Genomic DNA, 24,198 nt, shown 5'->3' with positions numbered 1-24,198 from the left:
ATGTAAGGGGCAAGTGGCACTTTTTCATTCTGCATGACTCGCGCATATCCGCCCAAGCCCCGCGCATATGCGCGAGACCTATTGTCTCGGTGCATTACAACTCGCGCATATGCGCGCCTCCATCCGGCGCATATGCGCCAACTTCTCTGCCATGCTCGCGCATATGCGCACATCCATGTCGCGCATATGCGCCAACTATTCTGGACTTCACCCTTGGCTTCTCGCATGGCTCGCGCATATGCGCGCACACTTCTCGCGCATATGCGCGCACACTTCTCACGCATATGCGCAAGGTCTTCTGCCACTCACGCGCATATGCGGATCCTCGTCGCACATATGCGCCAGGTGTTCTGCCCTTGCACATAATTCGTGTTTTCTTCCGTCTTTTTCGGTCTAATCATTTCCGTCTATAATCACATCAATCATCGCCAAATCATTTCATATTACGGTAATCAAATTCTCGGGCCTTACATATATCATCAGTCTCTGATTTGAGCGTCGGAGGGGCTACGACGGGACACCCTCCTGGCTCCCTTCTAATGGTTTTATTATAGCAAGTGTCACTAGTATAGACGGAGGTTTCGAGATTACCCTGAGCCTGAAATCACGAATAAGATTGTTAGAAGAGGGCCAAGAGGGTGTCCCAGCGTAGCCCCTCCGACGCTCAAGTCAGAGACTGAGGATATAAGTGGAGAGCAGTTAAGGGTGCTGCTGAAAAACAATATATTAAATGAGTTGAGTTAGACATCCGAACCTGGTATTTATAAGAGAATACATGGGCCTGTCATGGGCCCTCTACCTGTGTTAGGAATGGGCCAGGAGTTTGGGCCTCATCTTGATGGGTCCATTCCTGGGGTATCACCGTGATCATAGTCCGACTCCGTCATCGTTTGAAAGCATACATTAGATGTTTTATTTCACTTCTCGATAGAGTTCATTTCATCTTTCTCTCACGGTACTACTTTGCTATAGGTCAAGCAGGAGTAACACAAATATTGATGCACACATCTTGCCATTTTTACATATTAGCTCCTCTGATTAAATTGTTGAATAAATTTTCAATACTCGTATCATGCAAGAAATATTTATTTGGCTCCTGGAGTTCGTGGTTTTCAACTAAATTAAGCAGCCAGACGCCAACTGGTGTATGCAACTCTAGCCAAACAGCAATGGGCTTGTCATAATGGATTAACGAACCTTTAAATTTAAATTAACATCTTAGAGAAGACGAGAATTTGGTTGTATATATTGTGAAATCAAATTCCCTAATTTAGTTTGATCAAGTCTTAATCTTTAATTTTCCAGTTCGATAGTCGTGTAATTTGCATTTTTTCTACTTTTGGTCGTGTTAATTGTGTTTTTAAATTTTTAGCTCTGTAACTTATACTTTTTTTGTCATGTTAATTGTATAGTTGTATTTTTAATCATGTTACTTGCATGTTATATTTGTCAGCTTGATGATGAATTTATATTTTTTGTCTTATAACTTGCATGTTTCTTTCATTTTTGTTCCCTTTTTTTCTTTTTTTGTACAAATATGGATAATGATATGGATTTTTGGAATGAAACTTGTATGTGTTGTGCTTTTTTTTACAATATTATTTGGAAGAAGACACGACGAACTTCGGTTAAAAAATGATCAGAAATAAAAAATAATATGCAAGTTATATGACTACAGTTGCAATTTCACAATTAACATAACCAAAAAATTTGAAAAGAAAATCTGTGAGTTACTTGAATAAAAAAAATCATCTTTTAACTTGACTAAAATTTGAAAAAAATGTAATTGCATAATTAAAAATATAAATTCATTGTTAACAAGAAAAAAATTTGGAAAAAGTACATATTACAATATCAAAAACGTAATTTTCCCATTTTTTAGTTTAACATTTTAGTTTAACTATTTGAATTAGCTTAATTTCCGCTTTTAATTAACTTATAAAAGGTTTTAGCAAAGTTCCAATGTTCCCCAAGAGCTGAGACATTGCACAAAGTACTCTATTCAATATTTTTATATTTCAGAAATAAAATTTTTGCATCTTTTTTGAAACCTAATTAAAAATCATATGTCTTGATCCTCCTAAAAGAACAAATATTTAAATATATTTTAGATATTTGTTTGAGTTATTATGATTTTAAATGGCACTTATACTTAAGATTTCTTATTTTTTACATTCATTCCATATATTTATATTATATTTTGTGCCATACGATAAGTATTAAGTAGTGTATATTTAAATTTATAAGGTAGAGAAGTGAACGTTGAATTTCATCTTTTAGTCAATTTTTGTATCTAAATAATTATAGTATTAAGTATTAACTAATCAAATTAAAAATATGGAACTATGAAAAAGGAAGTCATTTTTCAATTATTGTTGTTAAAATATTAATCTTATTTTGAGAAATTAAAAATATTATTATTTATAATTGCCAGAGTATAAAATTTAAATTTATCAGTAATTATAACCTAAATCACAATTACTATCAAAATTAAATTAAACGTAATATTATTTATGTAGCAATTTCTTATATTTTATCTAATCATAAATAGTATTATATGTTTGAGAATAAATAAATAGCAAATGATCAATAAATTCTTGTATCAATAGTTAAACGTGCATTTAATTCATGTCAGATCGATTTTTTTTTTCTTTCCAGTTTCGACTAACACAAAAAATGTTTATACACTCACTAAATACACATGTGTTTTTCGGATGAAATTCAGTACAAAACATTGAAAATTTAGAACAAATACATGATATTTCAAAGCTAAATATTTTAGATCTGATACTAATATATGGTTTTTGAGTACTCAAACATGTATAACAAATTTGATATTAATTACGCATCTTTTCGGAAGAAAATTTGTTACAAAACCTTGAAAACTACTATTAATACATGATATAAGAGTACTTGTTTGAGATATAATACTAATATATGATTTTTGAGTGCTTAAACATGTATAACAGATTTTGATATTAATGACACATCTTTTTTCGGATGAAAATTCAGCACAAAATACCGAAAATATGTATTGATATATGATATCTGAGTATTAAATGTTTCAGATATGATACTAATAAATGATATTTAGGTACCCAAACATGTGTAACAAATTTTGATATTAATGACACATGTTTTTTCGGATGAAAATTGGTAAAAAAAAAACAATAAAAATATAGTATTAATATATGATATTTTAGTATAAACTCTTTCCGATCGAATACTAATATATGAATTTGAACATACAAAAAGTATAAAAAGTACTGATATTAATATAGTTGTTTCAGTTTTATACTCAAAATTTTATTTTTAGTATCAGAACTAAAACAATTTGTTCTATAATATCATATATATGTTTCAGATTTTTAATATTTTATAACTAATTTCATTTAAAAAATAATTTTGATCCCGAGTAGTGCATAAATTTTTTGTATGAATCAAATACTGCATAAAAAGTTTTGATCGGATAAAAAATATTATGATGTTGAAGATTTAAAAGCAAATTTATAATATTAAAACTATATATATATATATATATATATATATATATATAGGCCCACCCTTAGGGACGGCAATGGGCCGGGGCCGGGGCGGGTTTGACATCCCCATCCCCATCTCCGAATTACATCCCCACCCCCATCCCCGTCCAATACCCGCTTTTTCGGATTCGGGGAATCTCCAAACCCGAAACTTCGGGGATTAACTTCCGATCCCCGTTTCAAAAGTAATAATAATATGACAAGACGATGACGAATTCGAATATTTTCTCAAACCAAAACTTATTATTATCTATTATTATTAGAGATAATATTAATATTAATCTCATACCCGTCCCGAACCCAAACCCGAAAAAATCGAGAATCCCCATCCCCGTTTCGAGCTTTCCCTGCGGGCCCCAAACCCGTGGAGAAAATTGTCATCCCTACCCACCCTCATACTTGACGTGACCAATTGAATTTGAAAACGAATTAATTTTGTCTGGTATTTATTTATTTTGAGACGACAAGACCTTGCAGATCCATCAGTGTATGTTTAATGCTTTAAACATTATATTATAAAAAAATTATTAAACTTATTAAAATACCCAACTTATACAATTTTTATATTATAAGTATATTTTATGTGATGTAGCAACAACTTATCATCCAAAGTTTTTAACATATTAGACTTTGTAAGCTATTTATTGGTTGTTGCTAAAAAAAATTGTATCCATTATGGAATTGATAATTTAACACATAATTAAATAAACACACAAAAAATTGTTGTGAGACCGTTTAATTGGTCAATTTTGTTATACGGATCTCCGACACGATCCGAATCATGAAAAATATTACTTTTGTGTTCAAAATATTATTTTTCACTGTAATAATATTTTTTTTATTAGTTATGTTATGAAGAAATATTGTGTAATATATGTTGACATGTATTTTTCGCCTACTTTTTATGTCTAATGTATTATTTTTATTACAAAAGTATATTTTTTGTTATTTATGTTATAAATAAAGATTGTTAATATATATTGATTTGAATTAAAAATATTAGACCCATTAAAATAATATTTTTTATGTCCAAAATATATTTTTCACCGCAAAAAGATTTTTTTGTTAATTATTATATGAACAAATATTATGTAATATATGTTGATTTGAGTGAAAAATATTAGATTTTCAAGTTAAAAGTATATTGTATAATATATGTTTATTTAAGTGTAAAAAAGTAATTTTAATATAAAAGATATCACTTTTAATTACAAATGAACATGATTGACATGTCTCATGTGAATATAAATTAATGAGATCGTTGCACATAATGTCGTACTCTAAAATAAATAAAACTCCATAAATTATGCAGAAGATAAAATAGATTACAAATTATTCAAAATAATTCATAAAAGAATGAATTTTTTTTATGGACGACTCACGTAAGGCAAGTAAAAACGCACATAGCGTCGCGAAGCGACGGTCTCCTATGGGACACATTTAAAATGAAGATGACAAGATGAGAAATTAATAATGAATGGGGGTTTAAAGGGCGATACGACCATAGCCATGACGGCATAAAGCATGGTGCCCTTGGCAGTATTATTCAACTTGCCATTTTATAAAATAAATAAAAGGTTGCAGAAGAAATAATGTTATTTTGAAATTTTGAAATACTATAATTTATCGATTAAAATAGTTTACGATAATAGTTGTATACTATTAATTTTTTTATCAGAGAGATTTTACGTACTAACATGTATTTTGATTCGTTTATCAACTCTATTGAGAGTAATCAAGTGTTGATATTGAATGTAGTTTCAAAATACGTTGGAGCAAATGCATTATAGTCGGGGATTCACTATTTGCCTATGGGTGAAGATATTATATGTGACCTAATGAGTTATTGGTGCAAGAAATTTCTGACCAGATCGTAAGACATGTCATTTTGAAAAGGTGTTTCTTCGATTGCACATATCATGTCACTATTATTATTCAAAGATATGTACATCATTATTGAATTCATTTGCAAATCTCGATATACCAATGGTTGCATATTCGATCATGATATATGAGTGGAAGTGATTGTACTGTACGTTAACCATAACTTAATGTTCTTGCAGCCACTATGGATTACGGGGTGATGCTACTAGACACTCTTACCATGATCCGATTAGTGCAATCAGACATTCTTGATCAATGGCTTGATAAAAAAATGATGCTAATTAGGATAATATCGAATAAGAATAAATATTGTTATAGATCACAAGAAGTTGTGAACCCACAGTTAATTATATCTCTGAACCATTGACGATCACACAAGTATCAGATTTCGTGTTCTCATTGAGATAGTCAAATTAAAGGAGTTGAATTTGACGACTGTAGTTTAGTGGAGATCAAACTGAAATTTATACGGTAATTTCATGAGATGGAAGATGTGGACGTTGGCTTAACTGTTAGTTAAGTGAGTAGAGTATAATTGGTTGTTTTGGTGAAGAAGTTCACAAAACTACTAGCTGTCAAAAATGGATCAGTGAAAATTTTGATATTCGAAATTTTAATTTTCATCATATAAACAAGATTTGTACCATTGGTATATCGACGTTGTCTGATTGTCGATCAGGGTTCTAATGATTTCATATTATTTATTTATTAAATGTATAATATAGTACTTAAATAATAATATTAGCAGTGATTACTACTATATGCAAATGAATCTCATGAAATATTTTAGATGAGTCTATAATTGATTAAAAATTAATTAAGAAATTAAATAGTTGTTATTTAATTTTACATATATGTCTATACATTTACATATATGTCTATACATTTACATATATGTGTGTGTATAGATGTGTGTGTGTGTGTGTGTATGTATATATATATATATATATATATATATATATATAATGCATTATCAATAGTTGACTTTGCATGATATATAATTATGAGAATTTTAATTAATTAATGAAAATAGGAATCCTAATATGAGTGGGATTCCCGATGTGATTAGAAATAAAATCTTATAAATATTTCATTGAGGATCATATGAAATACCACAAGTTTATATAGATTTTGACAGATAAAATTTTGTCTACCAAAATTTTTCTCCCCTCTCAACTCAAAGAAATTTCGTCCACCCATTTTTCACAAGGAAAATTCACGACCACTTCCACTAGGGATGTAAATGAACCAAACCGTTTGCGAGCTATTTGAAGCTCGGCTCGATAAAAAGCTCGTTTGAGTTTGTTTGTTAATCATATCAAATCAAGCCCAAGCTCGATTTTGAGCTCGAAAATTTAATCAAACCAAGCTCAAGCCTAAGGATATTCGGCTCGTGAGCTCGCAAACATGTTTGATAATAGGCTCGCGAGCTCGAGCTCGGCTCGTTTAGATGGCTCGTATTCGAGCTCGAGCTCGAGCTCGGCTCGTTTATGTAGGGACCCGGACGCTAATTTAATTCTTAATCATCATTAGGATCAATTTATTAATTCAAGTAATTTGGGTCATAAAAAAAAATTTCTTTAATTGCGGAACGTAATGGAATCTAACTAATATACATATTCGTATAAATAAAGTACAAGTCCTGTACAATCTACATTCAATAAAAACTAAGGTTTAACAACTAATTATCAAGTGTTCAACCCTATCTTTAATCCAAGTCCGTAGTCTCCACTCTAATCATGATCTCTCTCTCTTCTTGTCTTGACCCTGATCCTGTCTCACCTGTTGTCATGCACACATACAAACAAGACAACAGCCGGATAACTCCGGTGAGAATTGTATTCCCAGTATAAATCATGTATACATGCCTTTCATATAAACAATATAAAAGCATGAATTAAATATTCATAACATGTATCAAAATCAGAACATGAATCAAATATTCATCACATGTATTATAATCCTAAACATGAATCAATATCAAGAATAAATTATATTCTAAACATATATCATCATCAGGAACATAATTTCATATCAAGCAATGAATCACTTTCCGTGATTCTCAGACTCAACTCAGTCCTAATCTAGGGATCCCGATCGAAATAAGAATATACACCCACCTACACTCCCGATCGGGGTGGTGGCATGTTCTTATTCACGGACTTTGGCTCTTTCCATATCGAACACCAGTAATAGAAGAAACTCCAATTCTATCCACTCCGATATAGCCAAATGTCCGGTGTCTTGACCTAACCGTCACAGACTTTGGCATTTTCACCAATATCCTATCCTGTGACACTGTGCAATGTGCCAGTGACGATTCCATCACTATCTGGCACTACTGTCACAAGATTACTCATTCACAATTAGGCGTATCCGCTTAATGACTCAATACATAAATCAATAAATCAAAGGTATCAACCTCATACAATTGCAAATATCGATGCAATAAAGTAAAGTATGTGATTTTGGGAAACTCAAGTCAATCGGACTCGAGTTGTGCAATCCCACATCAACAAATTTATACCTTTGTCTTCGCGGTCTGACGAAGTCGAAGTCTCGAAGTCAAATCTGTCCATATCAATCTGAAATACAATATCGCATAGGCACAATCTCAATATGCAACTCAATTCAAAATCTATTCTGATCAATACTCAAATCAAACATAATCTGATCAATATCGAATCAAGATACAATCTAATCCATATCGACGATATCACGATATAATCGAAGTCACTACTGAATCTGATCAATATCAACCCACTGATATTTCGACGGTATAACAATACAGTCTCGATAACCCCGTCAATCTCAACATCACAGATATAATACCCGAATTCATAATCAATATCGGTACAACTTATAATCCATAACAATACAATCATGATATCGAATCTCAATCAAATCAACTCCGAAAATCATAACAAATACATACACAGTTTGTTCTTCAATCTGACTTCAATTATACGATGTCTACGATATCAGAAACACCATATATGATTCATATTCAATTCTGACAATATCATAATTTCAAATCGTATCTAAACGTAACAAAACTTACGTCCTGTTGTAGCTGTCGTCGCTAGGAACTCAGTGCCATACTCAGATTCAAAATCAGACAGGCGGATTCTTCAAAATCAAAATTAAAAGCTTCGAAGGAAAAGTGAAATATCCTAAGCTCTATCCTCGTTTCTTTCCTTCTAAATCTTCAAGAATGAAGTTTGTATATATATATATCATGTTACACGATAACACCAAATGTCACTCTTTCCTTCTGCATGCCGCGCGCATATGCGCGCCCAAGCCCCGCGCATATGCGCCAAAAGCTCTATCCGGAAATCAGCTGCTGGACTGCTCGCGCATATGCGCGCACATAAGTCGCGCATATGCGCGAGACCTACTGTCTCGGCATTTCAATACTCGCGCATATGCGCGCCTTCAGCCGCGCATATGCGCCAACTTCTCTGCCATTCTCGCGCATATGCGCCCATTCATGTCGCGCATATGCGCCAACTCTTCTGGACTTCCCCCTTGGCTTCTCGTATGGCTCGCGCATATGCGCGCACACTTCTCGCACATATGCGCGAGGTCTTCTGCCACTCACGCGCATATGCACGGCTCCTTGTCGCGCATATGCGCGAGATGTTCTGTCCTCGCACATATTCCGTGTTTTCTTCCGTCTTTTCGGTCTAATTCATTCCGTCTACAATCATATCAATTATCCCCAAATCATTTCGGATTAACAGGATAAATTTCTCGGGCCTTACAGTTTAGGTGGCTCGCAAACATGATTTTGGAATGTTAATAATATACTGATTTATGTTTTTTTAGCTCTTATTTGTGTCGTTTTGGTTATTTATGAATGAATTTACATTTTTATGTCTGATTTAAAATTAGTTTATAGAGATATTTAATTTTTAACAAGCTCGATTCAAACTCAAACTCGAGCTCAATTATATGCTTATCGAGCTCGAAAACGAGACGAGCTCAAGCCAGGCTTGTTAAACATGCTAAACGAGCTATTAATGAATCAAGCTCGAGCCTGGCTTGATTAACATGCTAAACGAGCTTTTAACGAGCCGAGCTCGAGCTTTTCTCGAGCTCAGTAATTTCAATACAAACCGAGCTCGAGCCTGATAATAGAAGCTCGAATCGAGCTCGAGCTCGAGCTCGAGCCTCAAACAATTTTAAACAAACCAAGCTCAAGCCTGATACTGTTTGGTTTGGTTTGGATCGTTTACATCCCTAACTTCCACGGCCATATCGCCGTAGGATTTCTGAAATTTCGACGATTCATTATCGACGCAAAATTGTTTAAGATTTCTAGTACGATCTAAACAAATATTTCAGTCTTCGACCGTTGACCTGATTAGACAATCATATCAAATGGGGGATCCGTTCTTAGGGAATTACCAAAAGTGGTATATCCGTTTAAAAATCGGAACAATTGGAACCAACGTTAAATACACAAAATTAAATAGATCTAAACACCATATGAATATTTTAAATCATACAACGTCCAATGAATGTTTTGAATGTCAAAACTAAAAATTTTAAATTTTTGCTACGGCTTAAGTGCAAGAAAATGATACTCCAACAGCCGAGCTGTCTGTAGAATTCCTTGAAATTTGTTGTACTTAGCAACATGAAGAATTAATATTAATTGATCACACACACGTACATTTGTCTTATCAAACGCTTGATTCGAATTGTGTCAATGATTATAATTATAAATAATTATTTTATCTATATAAATTGATTTATCATTCATATATCATTCATCATTCTATCACACGAGTCAAACATTGACACAATCAATAATTTGCTCTCGGTTCCCTGTGTGCACAAATTATATAATGATTATGTTTTAAGCCAAACTAAATATTACTTATTTGTGTTTTCCCTACATTTTAGGCATTTATCCTAATTAATATGATATATTACATGAAATAATTGTCTTTTAATCAAATGTGACTGCCGAATCGACTCCCCATAACAACTATTTCATATTCATCTTCATGATACGAACATAGTTAAATTCATTAAAAATTTCAACAACACTCGTAGCGACTAATCCATATATATCTGCACTCTACAAAAATAGTTAAGTTTGCATATTGATTTCAAATCCACATCTCACATACATTGTATTCATTTGAGTCAAAATCTATACGAATTATTTGGAATCTCTTGTGTTGTTCATGTATATTTTTATGCTCAAATTTCAAATCAACACCTATCCAATCTTTTTCATTTAAAATCTATGGACTCAATCATTTAATTTGATTTAAAATCTTTACACAAATCAAAATCATTTCGTCCAAACACAACCAAAATATAGTATTAATATATGTTACGCATGAGCTTTTAACCCATGCGAGGCATTTGGTTAGATAATTGAATACTTCAGTGATCATATTTGGTAATTTTCAACTCCATTATAGCTCCCAATCATGATATTTTTTAATGAATGTTTTACTTCCTTCATGTAAGGAAATGTGTGTCTTTCACCATCACCACAATATGCAATTGATTGGTATTCTTTTGACAAATGAGCATAGTTTGGCAATGACATAAATTAATTCTTTAAATTTGACGTGACATCAATTGACATAAGATCAATTGGAATATATTTTTATATTCATCTCTTTTTATAATTTTCTTCAAATTTGACGTGACATCAATTAAGATAAGATTAATTTGAAAATATTTTTATATCCATCTCTTTTTATAATTTAATAAATCACATTTCGAAAAAATCTCAAGGATATTTATCATTAAAATAAATTAATTTTATTTATATTTATAATAATAAATAATATTTTTAAGATTGTCTCATAAAAATTTTTGTATTATTAAAATATGTCCAAATTCTTCCCTTTTCTTTTTTTCTTTGTTCGAGGTACTTATTATTGAATCGGCTATACTTTTTCCATTTTAAGGAAGACAAAAAATTGTGTGAGACGGTCTTACGGGTCGTATTTTGTGAGACAGATCTCTTATTTGGATCATCCATGAAAAATTATTACTTTTTATGCTAAGAATATTACTTTTTATAGTGAATATCGGTAGGATTGACCCGTCTCACAGATAAAGATTCGTGAGACCGTCTCACAAGAGACCTATTCCTTAAGAAATTATTATGTTAACCAATTTGCATAATTGACTTACTTTAAGAACATATCCACCAAGTAGCTTATTTTAAAAATAAAAATTCCACCAAGTAGCAAGGAATAGATATAGTTGTTTAACTTTTATTCAAAATTAAAATTTACGTTTATTTTTTTAATCAGAAAATTTAATTTTAATTGATTTGTAATTTTTTTTTATTTTTAAATATGCATATAAATTAAATTGTCGTGTGGATCGAGGATATAATTGCTTAGTTCTCGTGTGCTCAAACTTCGGACCATCCATAGTTTCACGTTGGACCCGAATAATATTTTTTTCCTTAGGCAATCATTTACATCTTATAATAGTTTAAATATTTTTTTATACCCAAATGAGTCAATTTTATTTTAGTTAGTTTTCGCATGCTTCACCCCCTATCATCCACACAAATATCGAATTATTTAATGACAATAAAAAACAAGACATATTTAAGAAAATATATTGTTGGAAACTTAATTTCGAAAGTTTGACAAACCAAGCGTATAAAGATTGAACTGACTGATCAAGAAGCTTGAAAAAGGCCTAATTGAAGTTTAGTGCGCAACTAAGGTAAGTAGGTAACTGAACTAAGCTAACTGAACTATGTAGTGGACTGGATGATCAGTTGGAAACTGATCAGATTTACTACAATCAGTTAAGAGCTATCAGTCAGTTCTATCGGCTATGTCAATCAGTTAAAGAATGTAACTATCAACCGACAACTGTACAAAAGCAGACTGTAACATGTAGTGGGAACGCCGCATATCAGCAAAGCTACAGTGTACGACTGTCAGAAGGATATTGACGTGGCAAACAACGGATATAAAGATTCAAACGCACTTACTTTTACCAGTTGGAAGCAAATCCTATAGATAGCCGAGAATAGCAGCTGAGAAAACATGTGATGTATAAAACCAAGTTGTTATTCTGCTCAAATCCTCACAAAGCTTTCTGTTCATATTCAAAAGATTTCAAAAGCTCACACTTAGCATATACATTCACAGTATTCAAGGTTATACATCGAGCTTACAAGCACAAACACTTACTGTTGTAATATTCGATTTTATAGAGATCAGTTGTGCTGAATAGTTTCAGATCAGTTGTGAACTGATAAACTGTATTGAAACTAAGAGTTTCAGTTTGACATTGTTAAGTCCAAAATTGAAGGGGGTCTGTACAATTCTTGTATTGATCAAAGTCTTTTAGTGAATATAATATCTTATAGATAGAAGGGGTGACGTAGGAGTGATTGAAATTTCCGAACATCCATATATCTTGTGTCTCTTAATTTCAGTTATATTGTATCAGTCAGTCAGTTTATTTCCGCACTTTCATTAGTTAACTGATTGACATTGACATAATAAGATTCCCGAGTTCAGTTTATCACTAAACTGACTCATTATTTGAAAAGATGATATAATTACCTAGTGTTTATTCAACCTCACTTCTAAACACACGTTCACCTACCAACCGATCCTTTCATATATATAATTTTTCTCTGAGTGTTTTGGACACGGCCTGAATGTAGCAGATTTGTTAGAATTTAATTTGAAAGTGAAATCGGTGAAAATTCCTAAAATTAGTCACACCCTCTACATTTTGTAGGATTAAGTTTTTCTAGGTTTACTAAAAATTATATTTTGATGATTACAGTGCAGCTCAAATAATTTAAATCATATAAAAATTAAAACACTACATTTCGATTGTCTTTTTAGCAAAGACGATTATTGGTTCTCAATCATTTATATTAGATGAAAATTATACACATGACATTGATAATAACATCAATTATAAAACCAAATTATTAACTGCTGGTAAATGTACGTCGTAAATATTTCAAACCATATTGCAAAAAATATATTCGTCACTCGTCAATTGCTTACCTAGTATAGGTAATTATTGCTCTCCAGCCAAATATTTTTCGATTTTCCCTCTAATAAAATTTATTAATTTTTGTTAAGTTTCTCCGTCGATGCTTTTTATTTTGTTCTTGTCGGAATTTGTGGATTTTTGTAACTTTAGATTAGATGAGAAAATATATGCCATTCAATTCAACTATATTAAATATATTAATGATTTTTTTTATAACGTCAGCAATTTGCATCGTCTTATGAAAAATCTAAAAGACATAAAAAACCCTTTAAAAAATATTAACACTAATACATTTTGGCCAAAACTTGTATGAGTCGATCTCACAGGTCGTATTTTGTGAGACAGATATCTTATTTGGATCATCATGAAAAACTATTACTTTTATGCTAAGAGTATTAATTTTTATTGTGAATATCAGTAGGGTTGATCCGTCTCAGATAAAGATTCGTGAGACCGTCTCACAGATAAAGATTTGTGAGACTGCCTCAAAAGAGACCTACTCATACATTTTTCATTTAAAAAAACCAACACTTCACCCATATAATAAAAACACACACATTTCTCACATTTAATAAGAGTTTTAAACATAATTTTTAAAAATATAAGATTTAAAATACTATTCATTGAACATAAATTATTATTATTTTTTGATTTTTTTTTTATAAAAGATGATGATGATGCAATTAATCCTCGAGCGAACATGATCCCAAACAGGTCCTTAACTCCTACCTTGTTTTTATCGCCAGTGACAAGAATACACAAATATCGCTAAAATTTGACACGAGAATCCTGGCCCATTATTCCCTGGCACCCACTTTAACTTTTATTACAATTTAGACCCTATATTAGTACAATATTTGAGTTTCACTATCCACAGTTCTCTCAACTCCACCCTAATCCAAACGAAATCAATCCCGAGAGTGAACAAATGAATTGTAGGGGTCAGAAAGTAATTTTGTCCAATTTCCAAAAAGAATAATCCCTGTTAAAATGACGAATTAGCCCTCACTTTCCTTCTATAAATCCAAAACGACGGTCCTCCATGGCACCTCCATTGTTCCCATTTATTTACCGGAGTTAGGGAGAGAGAAATACATGCACTGTTTGTGATTTGTTTGCATGTATCTATATATATAGAGAAGAGAAGATGCTAGGTGTGTTCAGCAGTTCGATCGTGTCGCCTCCGGAAGAGCTGGTGGCGGCGGGGAGCAGGACGCCGTCGCCGAAAGTCACGGCGGATAAGCTGGTGGCGCGGTTCGTGGAGGCCAATTCTTCGGCGGTTTCTATGCATATCGGGGACGACGTGCAGCTGGCCTACACTCACTACAACCAGTCTGCTATGCAGCCTAGGTACGTCTCGTACTGAAAATTTCCGGAAGTTAGCTAGCTAAATGTAATCAGGAAATTCTTCTGGACACGGAATTATGAGATCGAGATGATGATCTTAACGATCTTTGTGTAGCGTTTGAGCCGTGGTGGATTGTTTTTTTCTGTATTTTTACTTTTTTTTATTATTCGATTAATATCACACCTGGTGTTTGATGCAGAGGAGTTTTTGTCTAAATTATGCTCCTGGCATTTGAAAAAAGTATTCGGATTAGTTAGACTGAAATCAGATGTAAAAAGCATATGCGTTTGCAGATGTGGTAGTTGATCTAATAGCCACCCGTGAGTCGTGCCAGTATTCAGCTGTAATCTCGATCCAAGAGAGAAGCTTTTGACTGTTTACACTCTTGCAGTTCAGCAGATGCCGATCTAACTATTGATCTTACCTTCCAGAGTGATATAGGCCAGAATCCAGAAGCGAAACTGATAATATAATGAAAAATTAAAACAAAAACTTGTGTTTTTCAATAAGATTATCCTGGTTTGGTGTGATGTTATTGATTGGATGTTTAGCTGAAATTTTAATTTCATATTACTTTATCAGCTCCGATGAGTTGAGTTCTCTGAAATCATGACAATATATTGATTGCTACATAAATATGGAAAATTTGTTTAGCTGACTTTAAATTTCAACAAATATGTAGAGTTGGTGATTATTATATCAGAGATAGGATAGATGTAAAAGAAAAGTCGTGGTCCAACTTTAGAATATCGTGTCCCGGTTTTATTGAATGATGATTACACGTGTATTTGAATCCGGCCAAGGATTCTTATCGAGTTCTTGGATTCTTCATTTAAATCTAATTAAATCCCAAGGCTTCCTGCTTACACCCATGCCCATTTTCTTTTATGTAAAAGGCCGTTTACTTCAATTGCTTTTCCCCTGTACGAGCAAGGTTTTGAAAATTACATGATAGCCTGGTGCAGATAAGGTAGTTGTAATTTTTGACGTGCATAGGAGAATGAAAGTACTCTACCGACTACGGTCATAATTTATAGCACAAGGCAGAATTACAATTGAATAGAGCGAAAGTCAGATCCCGTGACTTGGTAAATTACAGCGATATAAAAATTTGATTATCCTGTCTCCATTTATCTAGGACTAGGATTTCTAGGCTCCAGGGTAGTAATATCAAGGATTAGACGATTTTACCATACTTGAAGGAGGAAAATTAGTTTTTGTAAAAATTCTAAATAAATCATTTTTTTTTTCAATTGAGAAGAAAGATTGATCCATCTCATCCCCTACTAGATCGGCTCTAGCAAGGCTGTAGATTTTCTTAACTATTGCTTTGTTTGGTGCTAAATGTTTTCATCTTTTATCTTATGAATCTTGAATATGGTCTGGTTGATCGTATGGCAGATCATTTGCTGTTAAGGATGAAATATTCTGCTTGTTTGAAGGAGTACTCGACAACTTGGGCAGTCTGAAGCAACAGTATGGGCTCGCAAAATCCGCAAACGAGGTTCTACTAATGATAGAGGCGTATAAGGCGCTTCGTGACCGGGCACCTTATCCTCCAAACCATGTTGTTGGCCACCTTGAAGGGAATTTTGCCTTCATTGTTTTCGACAAATCCACTTCCACTTTGTTTGTTGCTACTGTAACACTCCATCTAATTTCTTTGTCGAAGCTTATTTAATTTAAGTTGCATTCACCTTCAAATTTAAGTTGGTGGTGTGTTGACAGGACCAATTGGCCAAGGTTCCTCTTTATTGGGGAATCACTGCTGATGGGTATTTAGCATTTGCCAATGATGCCGAGTTGCTCAAGGGCGCTTGTGGAAAGTCACTTGCCTCTTTCCCACAAGGTGAGTGGGCAAACATATAAAATTGCAAAACCTATGAAATTTGGCAATACTTTTATGCTTCAAAAGTGATGTTACACTTTGTATCGCAATTTTCGCTTCATTAATTCGATGTTTGACACGTTTTGTGCATTGATTCGATGTTCACCATACATTCCATTACAGATCATGCATCGATCTTTGCAACCGATATGCCACCTCTTGTAGCAGATTATCAGGACATGAGACATTGTCTTAGGTCATACGCACAAAACAAGTGATAATCCTATTTAACCATGAACCCGTTTCTTGATTTTTTAGGATGCTTCTTTTCCACGGCAGTTGGGGAACTTAAAAGCTACGAGAATCCCAAAAACAAAATCACAGCCGTTCCTGCTCAAGAAGAAGAAATTTGGGGAGCAAAATTCATGGTAAAACCAATTTGTCATCTCTATTGGTTATACTTGTCTTCTTGGTATATTCTTGGGAGATACTGTTTGATAAGATCCAAGATAACATCATCTGGGGCCCTCTAATATATTTAAATGAAGGTGCAGCCTGCAAGGCAATTTAAAATGGTTAGGTCGAATACGCCTTCATTTATGGCCAAATTTCCATTTCAGTTGAAAATAAATCCTACGCTCCACTGTAGAAACGCAAGCAAGGTGAAGTGATAATTTAATACCCCGTCAATTTACAAACAAATTATGCACTTCGCACCTTCTGATTTATTGTTCATAAAAATTGTGAACCGATAAAACCCGGACAAACTGGAAAAAATGTTCAAATTCTATGAACAATTGTTCGAAATGTATATTTTACATCTATATGCACACAGTAATCTGGATGACCCTATCTACATATTCTTACACGTAGAAATAACAAAATTGACAAATTAATATGAAACTGTATTATGAGAAGAATAATGACAAAATTGGAACCAAATTTAGGGTCTATCAGAGTACTATTTCTGATGTGCATCACATATATTAGCTGAAAAATTGGCAGATATCCAACTTCTTTGAATCATGTCCCTTATAGCCACATATTTTCTCCAATGTCTAGCTGATGTTGAGTGTTGCAGGTGGAGGGGTCGAGTCTTCTTGCAACCACGGAATAAAAGATGGTCGAAAGTTTGTATTATCTGATACATTGATAATGGTGGGGAACTCAAGGCATAAGGAAGAGCCATGTAAAATAGTGGATTAGAGTCACTTGTTTGCCGTAGTTGACTTGATGCTACTTTCTATTAGGCTGGTTGGACGTTGTTTTCAACAGTGTGTTTCGACAGACTTCATTTATGTATAGGTCATCTTTGTAAGTTCTGTAATAATTTGTGCGACACGTTTTCAAACTCTGGGAAATCAAGAATATAGCTTTTTACTTTCGTTTTTTTCTTTTTCTATTGGAGCTTTATTTCCTCGTCAAATTTTGAAATGAATAAAGAAACAAAGTAGTCCCATCACATTATGATGTAGAGCAGAGAAGGGAAATGAATGACAAAGCTCCAAACAAGCTGAACCCATTATTTCGACAGCTGATTATTACAATTTGTCCGTTGAATTATTACCCCACGTTGTTTTGTATCCCAAGTGTTAAAATACGAATTTATTACAAGAACTTTCTACAGTAACTATGTCCAAACCTCTCGGTTCCAATCCAACATCGAAAAAGGAGGATAAGGAACGTAGCAGAAACTCCACGGTATGCTCAAGCCACCGGACAGATTTCCTCCAAACTGCAGAACAGAAGGTTCATGAAGATAATCAGCTCGTACGTTCATTACACACAATGGTTTCGAAAAGTTTTACGTTCATTTCGTCGAAAGCTTACCTTGACCCCAAGTGTTCAATTATATCAGTAGTTAGAGTAGATCTTCTTTTACTCTCAAATGCGAGTGAAGCAGCTTTTCTTAACAGAACAGAACCTGCAATACACCCCAGTACCATCGGACTGGCGCCCAGCTTATCTACAGCGTCAGACTGCCGTGCCCATGAAAGAAATACTGCAACACTGGAAAGAAAATCAAACACGAATGTGAACTCTTATGGTAACTCGGGGTAAAATTTTGAACTTGTAAGAAGGGAGAATGAGCTAGAATCCTTTTTATCAATCAAACAAAAAGAAAGACCAAAAAATGAATGATAAGGTAAATATAGCCAATTTACACCACAAGATTTTTTGAATGAAAATTAGGAAATGTAAAACCTCGGAAATTATAATGCATTAACATGAGAATGCTAAAGATGACTGACGCTTACCTGCCAGAAAGTATATCACCTTGGCCACCACAGCGTCGGGGAGAACCATACAAGTCGACGGCACTAACTGTACAGATGATAACAGATATTAAAATACCTCATACTAGAGAATTTTGAGTTCCACCATAACACAGACAGTCTCACAGCAATGGATCTAACAAGATAAAAAGATTAGGCCATACAAAATTTGACCAAACCCAATACTCTTGACATGATAGACTGGCGGCTAAACTGAAGCAGACATGTTCATATAATGGAATTAATGAAGAATGTTAACACCATGAGTCATGAAAAAATAAACAAACTGATAGGACCTGAAATTGTAACAATTGACACTACTTCGAGTGAGTGTTAAAACTCCCATAAATTGTAGAGGAGGAGACCAAAAAGAACAAGGTGGGGGAACCGCATAAGAGGGAAGAAAGCTTGGAGAAAGGGCAACTCGCAAATATTCGGTGCCCTCAAAATGTAACGATTTAACACTGACATAGTTGTATTTTCTAACATCCTAACCAAAAACTCTTTCTACTAATTTTACCTAATTAGAATAATCTGGCCAACACAAAACTACTAGTTGTTGGTTATAATTCTCAATCAAAATACGTATCACAGACACACAATTTTATAGCTCAAGAACCATCATCGTGCATTTAGGAAATATCAGAGGCACTACAGTAATAGTCAAATAGGATCCCAATGCTTTGTGCCATAAATTTGGGGGTTAACCCGAGATGAAAGTAGAAAAGACAGCCATGCAGCCAACCAATACAAGTTTGAGACTAAGGCATGGATGATGATGATTACACAACCCATTCTTACAAAACAATGAGGACATGTAGCAAAAGCTATATATAGAAGAACCTTAAGCACAAATGAGCACACAATAAGCTATTAGAGAGTAAAAAAAACGAGAATTTAAACACCAATAGAAGAGAAAGGACCACAACATACGCAAGTAGGTATCACACAGAGATGATGAAATAGAGAAAAATGAGAAAAAAGTGACTGAATGTAGGGGATTTAATCAAATTTAGTGTTTGATTATCAGTAGAAAGGGCAACAATGAAGTATCATGAAGCCGATTGGAGCTTAACTAGCCCGTTTCACCACCACAACTCTGGATTATAATGATATAGCTACTGCAGCCAATTAAGGCCCCATAATTTGCCTATTTACACTTACCGAGTGATTCCTATAGTTTCAATTAATATACAGCATTGAAATATTAGGGATAGCAGCATCATTTTTTTCTTTGTTCAGGATATAAATATTTTGTTGAAAGTACCTGTTTGTCCATTGCTGATGTAGTCTGATCCTCCTTTCCTCAAAATCGTCACGCCACCTATTCTGATCAAGAAGAGTTTCTATTTTTTGTTAGTGATAATATGCCACTTCTCATCTCCTAAAATTACCCACTAAAACCATATCCTTTATTTGTTCAATTATAAACGACGCTCATCTCCTAAAATTACCCACTAAAACCATATCCTTTATATTTGTTCAATTATAAACGACGCAGATGCATAATAAATCTTGAAGGAGGGACAAATAAAAGGCTTGTAAATAGGCATGAAAAATTATCACTTACCATGTTCTATCCTAATAGGAACAATACTACAGAACAACCAAAAACAAGGAATAGTGGGGGCAAGATTACTGACCCTTCTGCAAGAGAACTTAATTGTTTAGTTCCATTATCATCATTTACTTCACATTGTAAAACTTTCTGAACAAGGCGCTTGTACTCATTAACATTTGGGGTCAGGACAGCCAAGGGATAATCACTGACCAGATCAGGAGAATTAGTTACAAGAGAAAGTCCATCCTGAGGAAACCAAAGGAAACAAGGGCAGGTTAAAATCGTCAAGATTTGACAATGGATATTTTGAAGAAATGAATTTGTCTTTTTTAACACGTACTCCATCTATAACCATTGGGATATTGGATTCCTTAGCATGCTTCATTATATCACTCACACAACCCTGCAAACAGACCCGATATCTTTTTATCGGAAACATGAAGCAGGAAATGATCAAAAAGAAAGGAAAGGGAAGGAAGGGAAATCTTTTATTTCACAAAACACCAAGACTGTATAATGGGTCTGATTCAAAGACATTGAAGTAGAGAACTGGGTTGATTGTAAAATTTCATCATATTCTCTGCCACATTGAAACTCAAGAAGTTGAACTGAAGCAATCACTAGATTACGTGTTAAGGATTAAAATATATCATCAGACTAATAAATTAACATCCTGGAGTTATATTATGTGTAAAGTATTTTTCTCTATAGTGACGCACCAGGAGAAACGGGTCCCTCCCAAGGCCTGGACCAATTACAAGACAATCAAATCTTTCGATCCACTTATCAACCTCTGCAACAACTTTGGCAGATGTTGATTTCCTATCCTCGTCCCTGAGTAAAGCATTTCATAACCTTGAGGCCACTAAGAAAAAGTTGCATGTCGACAACAAAAAAAGAAGATCGATACACTAAAATAAAAATTATTGCTGGTATAACGTTCACCTAACGTTGTATGATTCCTCAAGTATCGGGTGTACAATTAACTCAGGACTGTAACTTTTAATAACTGCAGCAGCATCCTGTGTGCAGAATACATGGGACAAATCTGCACCCTGCAAAACATAAATAGACTCGGTTCGAAATTATGGAATATAATTGTTTTATACAAAAAAGAAACTATTAAATTCCCTAAACTACAGAAGTAACTGAACTTTTAGAGGTTAGAAAAATGAAGAAAAGAAGAGAAGACAAAGCTAAGTGAGAATGGACTAACAATTTTTAGAGCTGAAATAGCTGCAAAATATGGGGCACCAGTGTATTCGCGACAACCACCGACAACTGCTATCTTCCCTGGTAAGTAGTCAATGCATTCGTGTTATGAATCAGTATACATTTACCCAGATAATGAGATCCAACCATAGAGTGGAATGTGAGTAGTCATACATACTCTGTTCAATTTTCCAAAGTAAATAGAAAAGAATAAGCTCTGAGAACAAAATAAACTCACAGGAAGAACATTTTCACCAAGTCTTAGAGATCATACTACACTTCAAATCAGTAAAAACTGTCCCACACCCCAAGAAATAAACCAAGTGCAAAAAGTGCCAGATCATGGCAGAGCACTGAATTATAGTCTTAACATTACAATCGATCTGGCTTAATGACGATAGATGAAATTTGTTGGATTAGTAACCATCTACATAAGTTCATTGGGACTCCAACAACTTCATGTTAATGTTTCTAATGTTCCATCACTGCTTAAGAATTTAAAGCCCACAAACATTGGATAGTTCCTCTCCTCTCCAAAACAACCAAAGAGCTTAAACCGTGATGAAATTGTTTCAAGTTGAAAAACAGGGAAAATTGAAGAATAAGGCCACTGTCAACATTAAAGCAAATTGTTTATATAGAAACTTTTCCGCTGCAGTTTCCTGTTCTTGCCCTCATACAATTCAATAAATTCTATACACCTTATGTTGATAATAAGACACGCCTAACACCCAAAACATGACTGGGGATTTATACAAAACCTTGCACAAAATAAAAAGAAAAATCGAAGGAACAATACTAAAACCTGAGCTCTACCCAAAAAATCACACTGAAACTAAAACAATTGAAGGGCACAAAAAACGAAACCCCAAATAAGTCTACAGAATAAATACTGCGAAAATTTGGTAGCATCACCAGCTTGGCCTTTATGCCTAAAAGATTCAAGAGACGGAGTAACTGATCTCAAAATGTGAATAGCATCAGACTCCGACACAGGGACGCCGCCACTCAATAAAGATTGCATTTTTACGGTGGTATCGCAAATATCCTTCTTGTTGCTTGTGTTGCTATATTGTCCTAAACACCTTATCAATAACTGTTGCCTCCTTAATACAGCATCCAACAAACCCACCATAAATTTCCCTCAGAACTACAAGTGCAAGCACCAAGTAGAAAACAAATAGCTGAAATTACGTTTCCGAAAAACAGGAATACAGTTGGGTTTCTCGGTTTCGTGTAATATGTTTTATATTTTATTATTCACGAATAAAAAAATGAAGTTTCTCACGAAGTGTCTTGTGTCAAATCAGACGGGAAGAATCAAGAAAGTGATAATAACAGATGCGCAGTGTATGTTGCGCGGTGGAACTTCGAAGTCGTGTATTAAATTTCTTCCGGAGACGTCGTATACGTTTTCAGGTCTTCTTTACATAAAGAAGCGTGTCTTGTAATTTCATATAATAAATAAATAAATAAAATAATAATTTATAAATAGTTAATATATCAAAAATTCACGATAATATTTTTATAAAAAAATCAAAAAATGTAATATTATATAAATTCGTATGTTTTATTTAATATATTACATAGTGATCATTAAATATATAAAAATAACACAAAATTATAATCAAAATAAAATAATATGACAAAACCAATAAAAATATTTAAAATGAACTATGTCCTGTTATAAGTCATGGAGTAGATCAATCTCCAACGAGTAGTTTTTTTTTTTATGTTGAAAAGACTTCCTAACTCATGAGTCACTTTGATCCTGTAGAGTCGGTGCTCGATCATAGTATCGTCCATCCATTAAGAACCCAACGCTAGGAGGTAGCTCATTTTGGTTCGTTTCCCCTCACCTACTAGTATACTGTGAAATACTTGTTATTAGTTTTTTATTAGACGAGATTTTACGAATGTTTCGACTTTCGAGAAGAAAACAAATAATTCTGAAAAGCGGGAAGGGCGATTGAAGGTCTTAGAACTAGGAACCTCTTTTTATCAAGTAGAAAGGAAACCAGGTCGAATAGATCAACTATTTCTTCTTCCTATGAGGTTTTTCACCGTGTTGCATGTTAACAAAATTTTTATTGTGAACATGAGCATCATTATTGATACTAAAACCGATTTAGCTTCTTGTCATGTCATTAATTTCGCTGTGGCGGTTTTCCGACGAAAGCATTTAACAATTTAGACTTAATCATCACTATTAGTATACGGTTCGGTTCACCGTTTGTTGGATTATATATATAATATATATTGGATTGTGTGTGTTAATGGATTTCCATGTAAGTGAATGGAAATTTGAGAAGGTGGGTTTTGTCCCATATCAGAAAAATAAAGTGATATAAATGAACTTATATTGTGTTACAATTTATGGAAGTGTAAAAAAGATTGGTCAACAGGCTCTCTCTAATGCACGTTGACGCACGGGGTGCAAATCATGGGTCGGATTTGAACTGGAAAAGGCTTGACTTGTGTGCAAGCATACGAACGCGACCTGGGTGCGTCGAATGTCGGACCAA

At 33.7% G+C, this 24,198-nt stretch overlaps 2 protein-coding genes across 3 annotated transcripts; one reads left to right on the top strand and one right to left on the bottom strand.

Moving 5' to 3' along the window:
- Nucleotides 1-14,494: 14,494 nt before the first annotated feature.
- On the top strand, nucleotides 14,495-18,008 carry LOC142543412 (stem-specific protein TSJT1). Its single transcript, XM_075650658.1, has 5 exons — nucleotides 14,495-14,798; nucleotides 16,198-16,438; nucleotides 16,525-16,645; nucleotides 16,943-17,052; nucleotides 17,706-18,008. Exons 1-5 carry the CDS (start codon nucleotides 14,596-14,598, stop codon nucleotides 17,739-17,741), a joined length of 711 nt encoding a protein of 236 aa, XP_075506773.1. The 5' UTR covers nucleotides 14,495-14,595; the 3' UTR covers nucleotides 17,742-18,008.
- Nucleotides 18,009-18,114: 106 nt separating this feature from the next.
- On the bottom strand, nucleotides 18,115-23,006 carry LOC142543411 (ATP-dependent (S)-NAD(P)H-hydrate dehydratase). 2 transcript variants are annotated; one of them, XM_075650657.1, is made up of 10 exons: nucleotides 22,567-23,006; nucleotides 21,678-21,754; nucleotides 21,407-21,516; nucleotides 21,181-21,295; nucleotides 20,802-20,864; nucleotides 20,544-20,707; nucleotides 20,168-20,229; nucleotides 18,883-18,949; nucleotides 18,455-18,634; nucleotides 18,115-18,359 (listed from the first exon to the last, which is right to left on the bottom strand). In XM_075650657.1, the coding sequence occupies exons 1-10, from the start codon at nucleotides 22,583-22,585 to the stop codon at nucleotides 18,332-18,334; spliced, it is 885 nt and encodes a 294-aa protein (XP_075506772.1). In that variant the 5' UTR covers nucleotides 22,586-23,006; the 3' UTR covers nucleotides 18,115-18,331. The 2 variants fall into 2 exon arrangements, with proteins under 2 accessions (XP_075506772.1, XP_075506771.1); XM_075650656.1 differs by having other exon boundaries at nucleotides 22,589-23,005.
- Nucleotides 23,007-24,198: the final 1,192 nt, after the last annotated feature.

The sequence above is a fragment of the Primulina tabacum genome, chromosome 4 (assembly GCF_025594145.1).
Source record: "Primulina tabacum isolate GXHZ01 chromosome 4, ASM2559414v2, whole genome shotgun sequence".
NCBI lineage: Eukaryota > Viridiplantae > Streptophyta > Magnoliopsida > Lamiales > Gesneriaceae > Primulina > Primulina tabacum.
This window is presented reverse-complemented; position numbering and strand designations above follow the sequence as displayed.

Bases quoted from the DNA above. Each gene is read 5' to 3' on its own strand.
- LOC142543412 (XM_075650658.1), top strand. From the start codon at position 14,596: ATGCTAGGTGTGTTCAGCAGTTCGATCGTGTCGCCTCCGGAAGAGCTG. The intron at 16,439-16,524 runs GTAACACTCCAT...GTGTGTTGACAG, and splicing joins CCACTTTGTTTGTTGCTACT to GACCAATTGGCCAAGGTTCC. The intron at 17,053-17,705 runs GTAAAACCAATT...TGAGTGTTGCAG, and splicing joins TTTGGGGAGCAAAATTCATG to GTGGAGGGGTCGAGTCTTCT.
- LOC142543411 (XM_075650656.1), bottom strand. From the start codon at position 22,808: ATGGTGGGTTTGTTGGATGCTGTATTAAGGAGGCAACAGTTATTGATA. The intron at 20,708-20,801 runs GTACGTGTTAAA...TGGTTTCCTCAG, and splicing joins TCCCAATGGTTATAGATGGA to GATGGACTTTCTCTTGTAAC. The intron at 18,950-20,167 runs GTACTTTCAACA...TCATCTGTACAG, and splicing joins CATCAGCAATGGACAAACAG to TTAGTGCCGTCGACTTGTAT.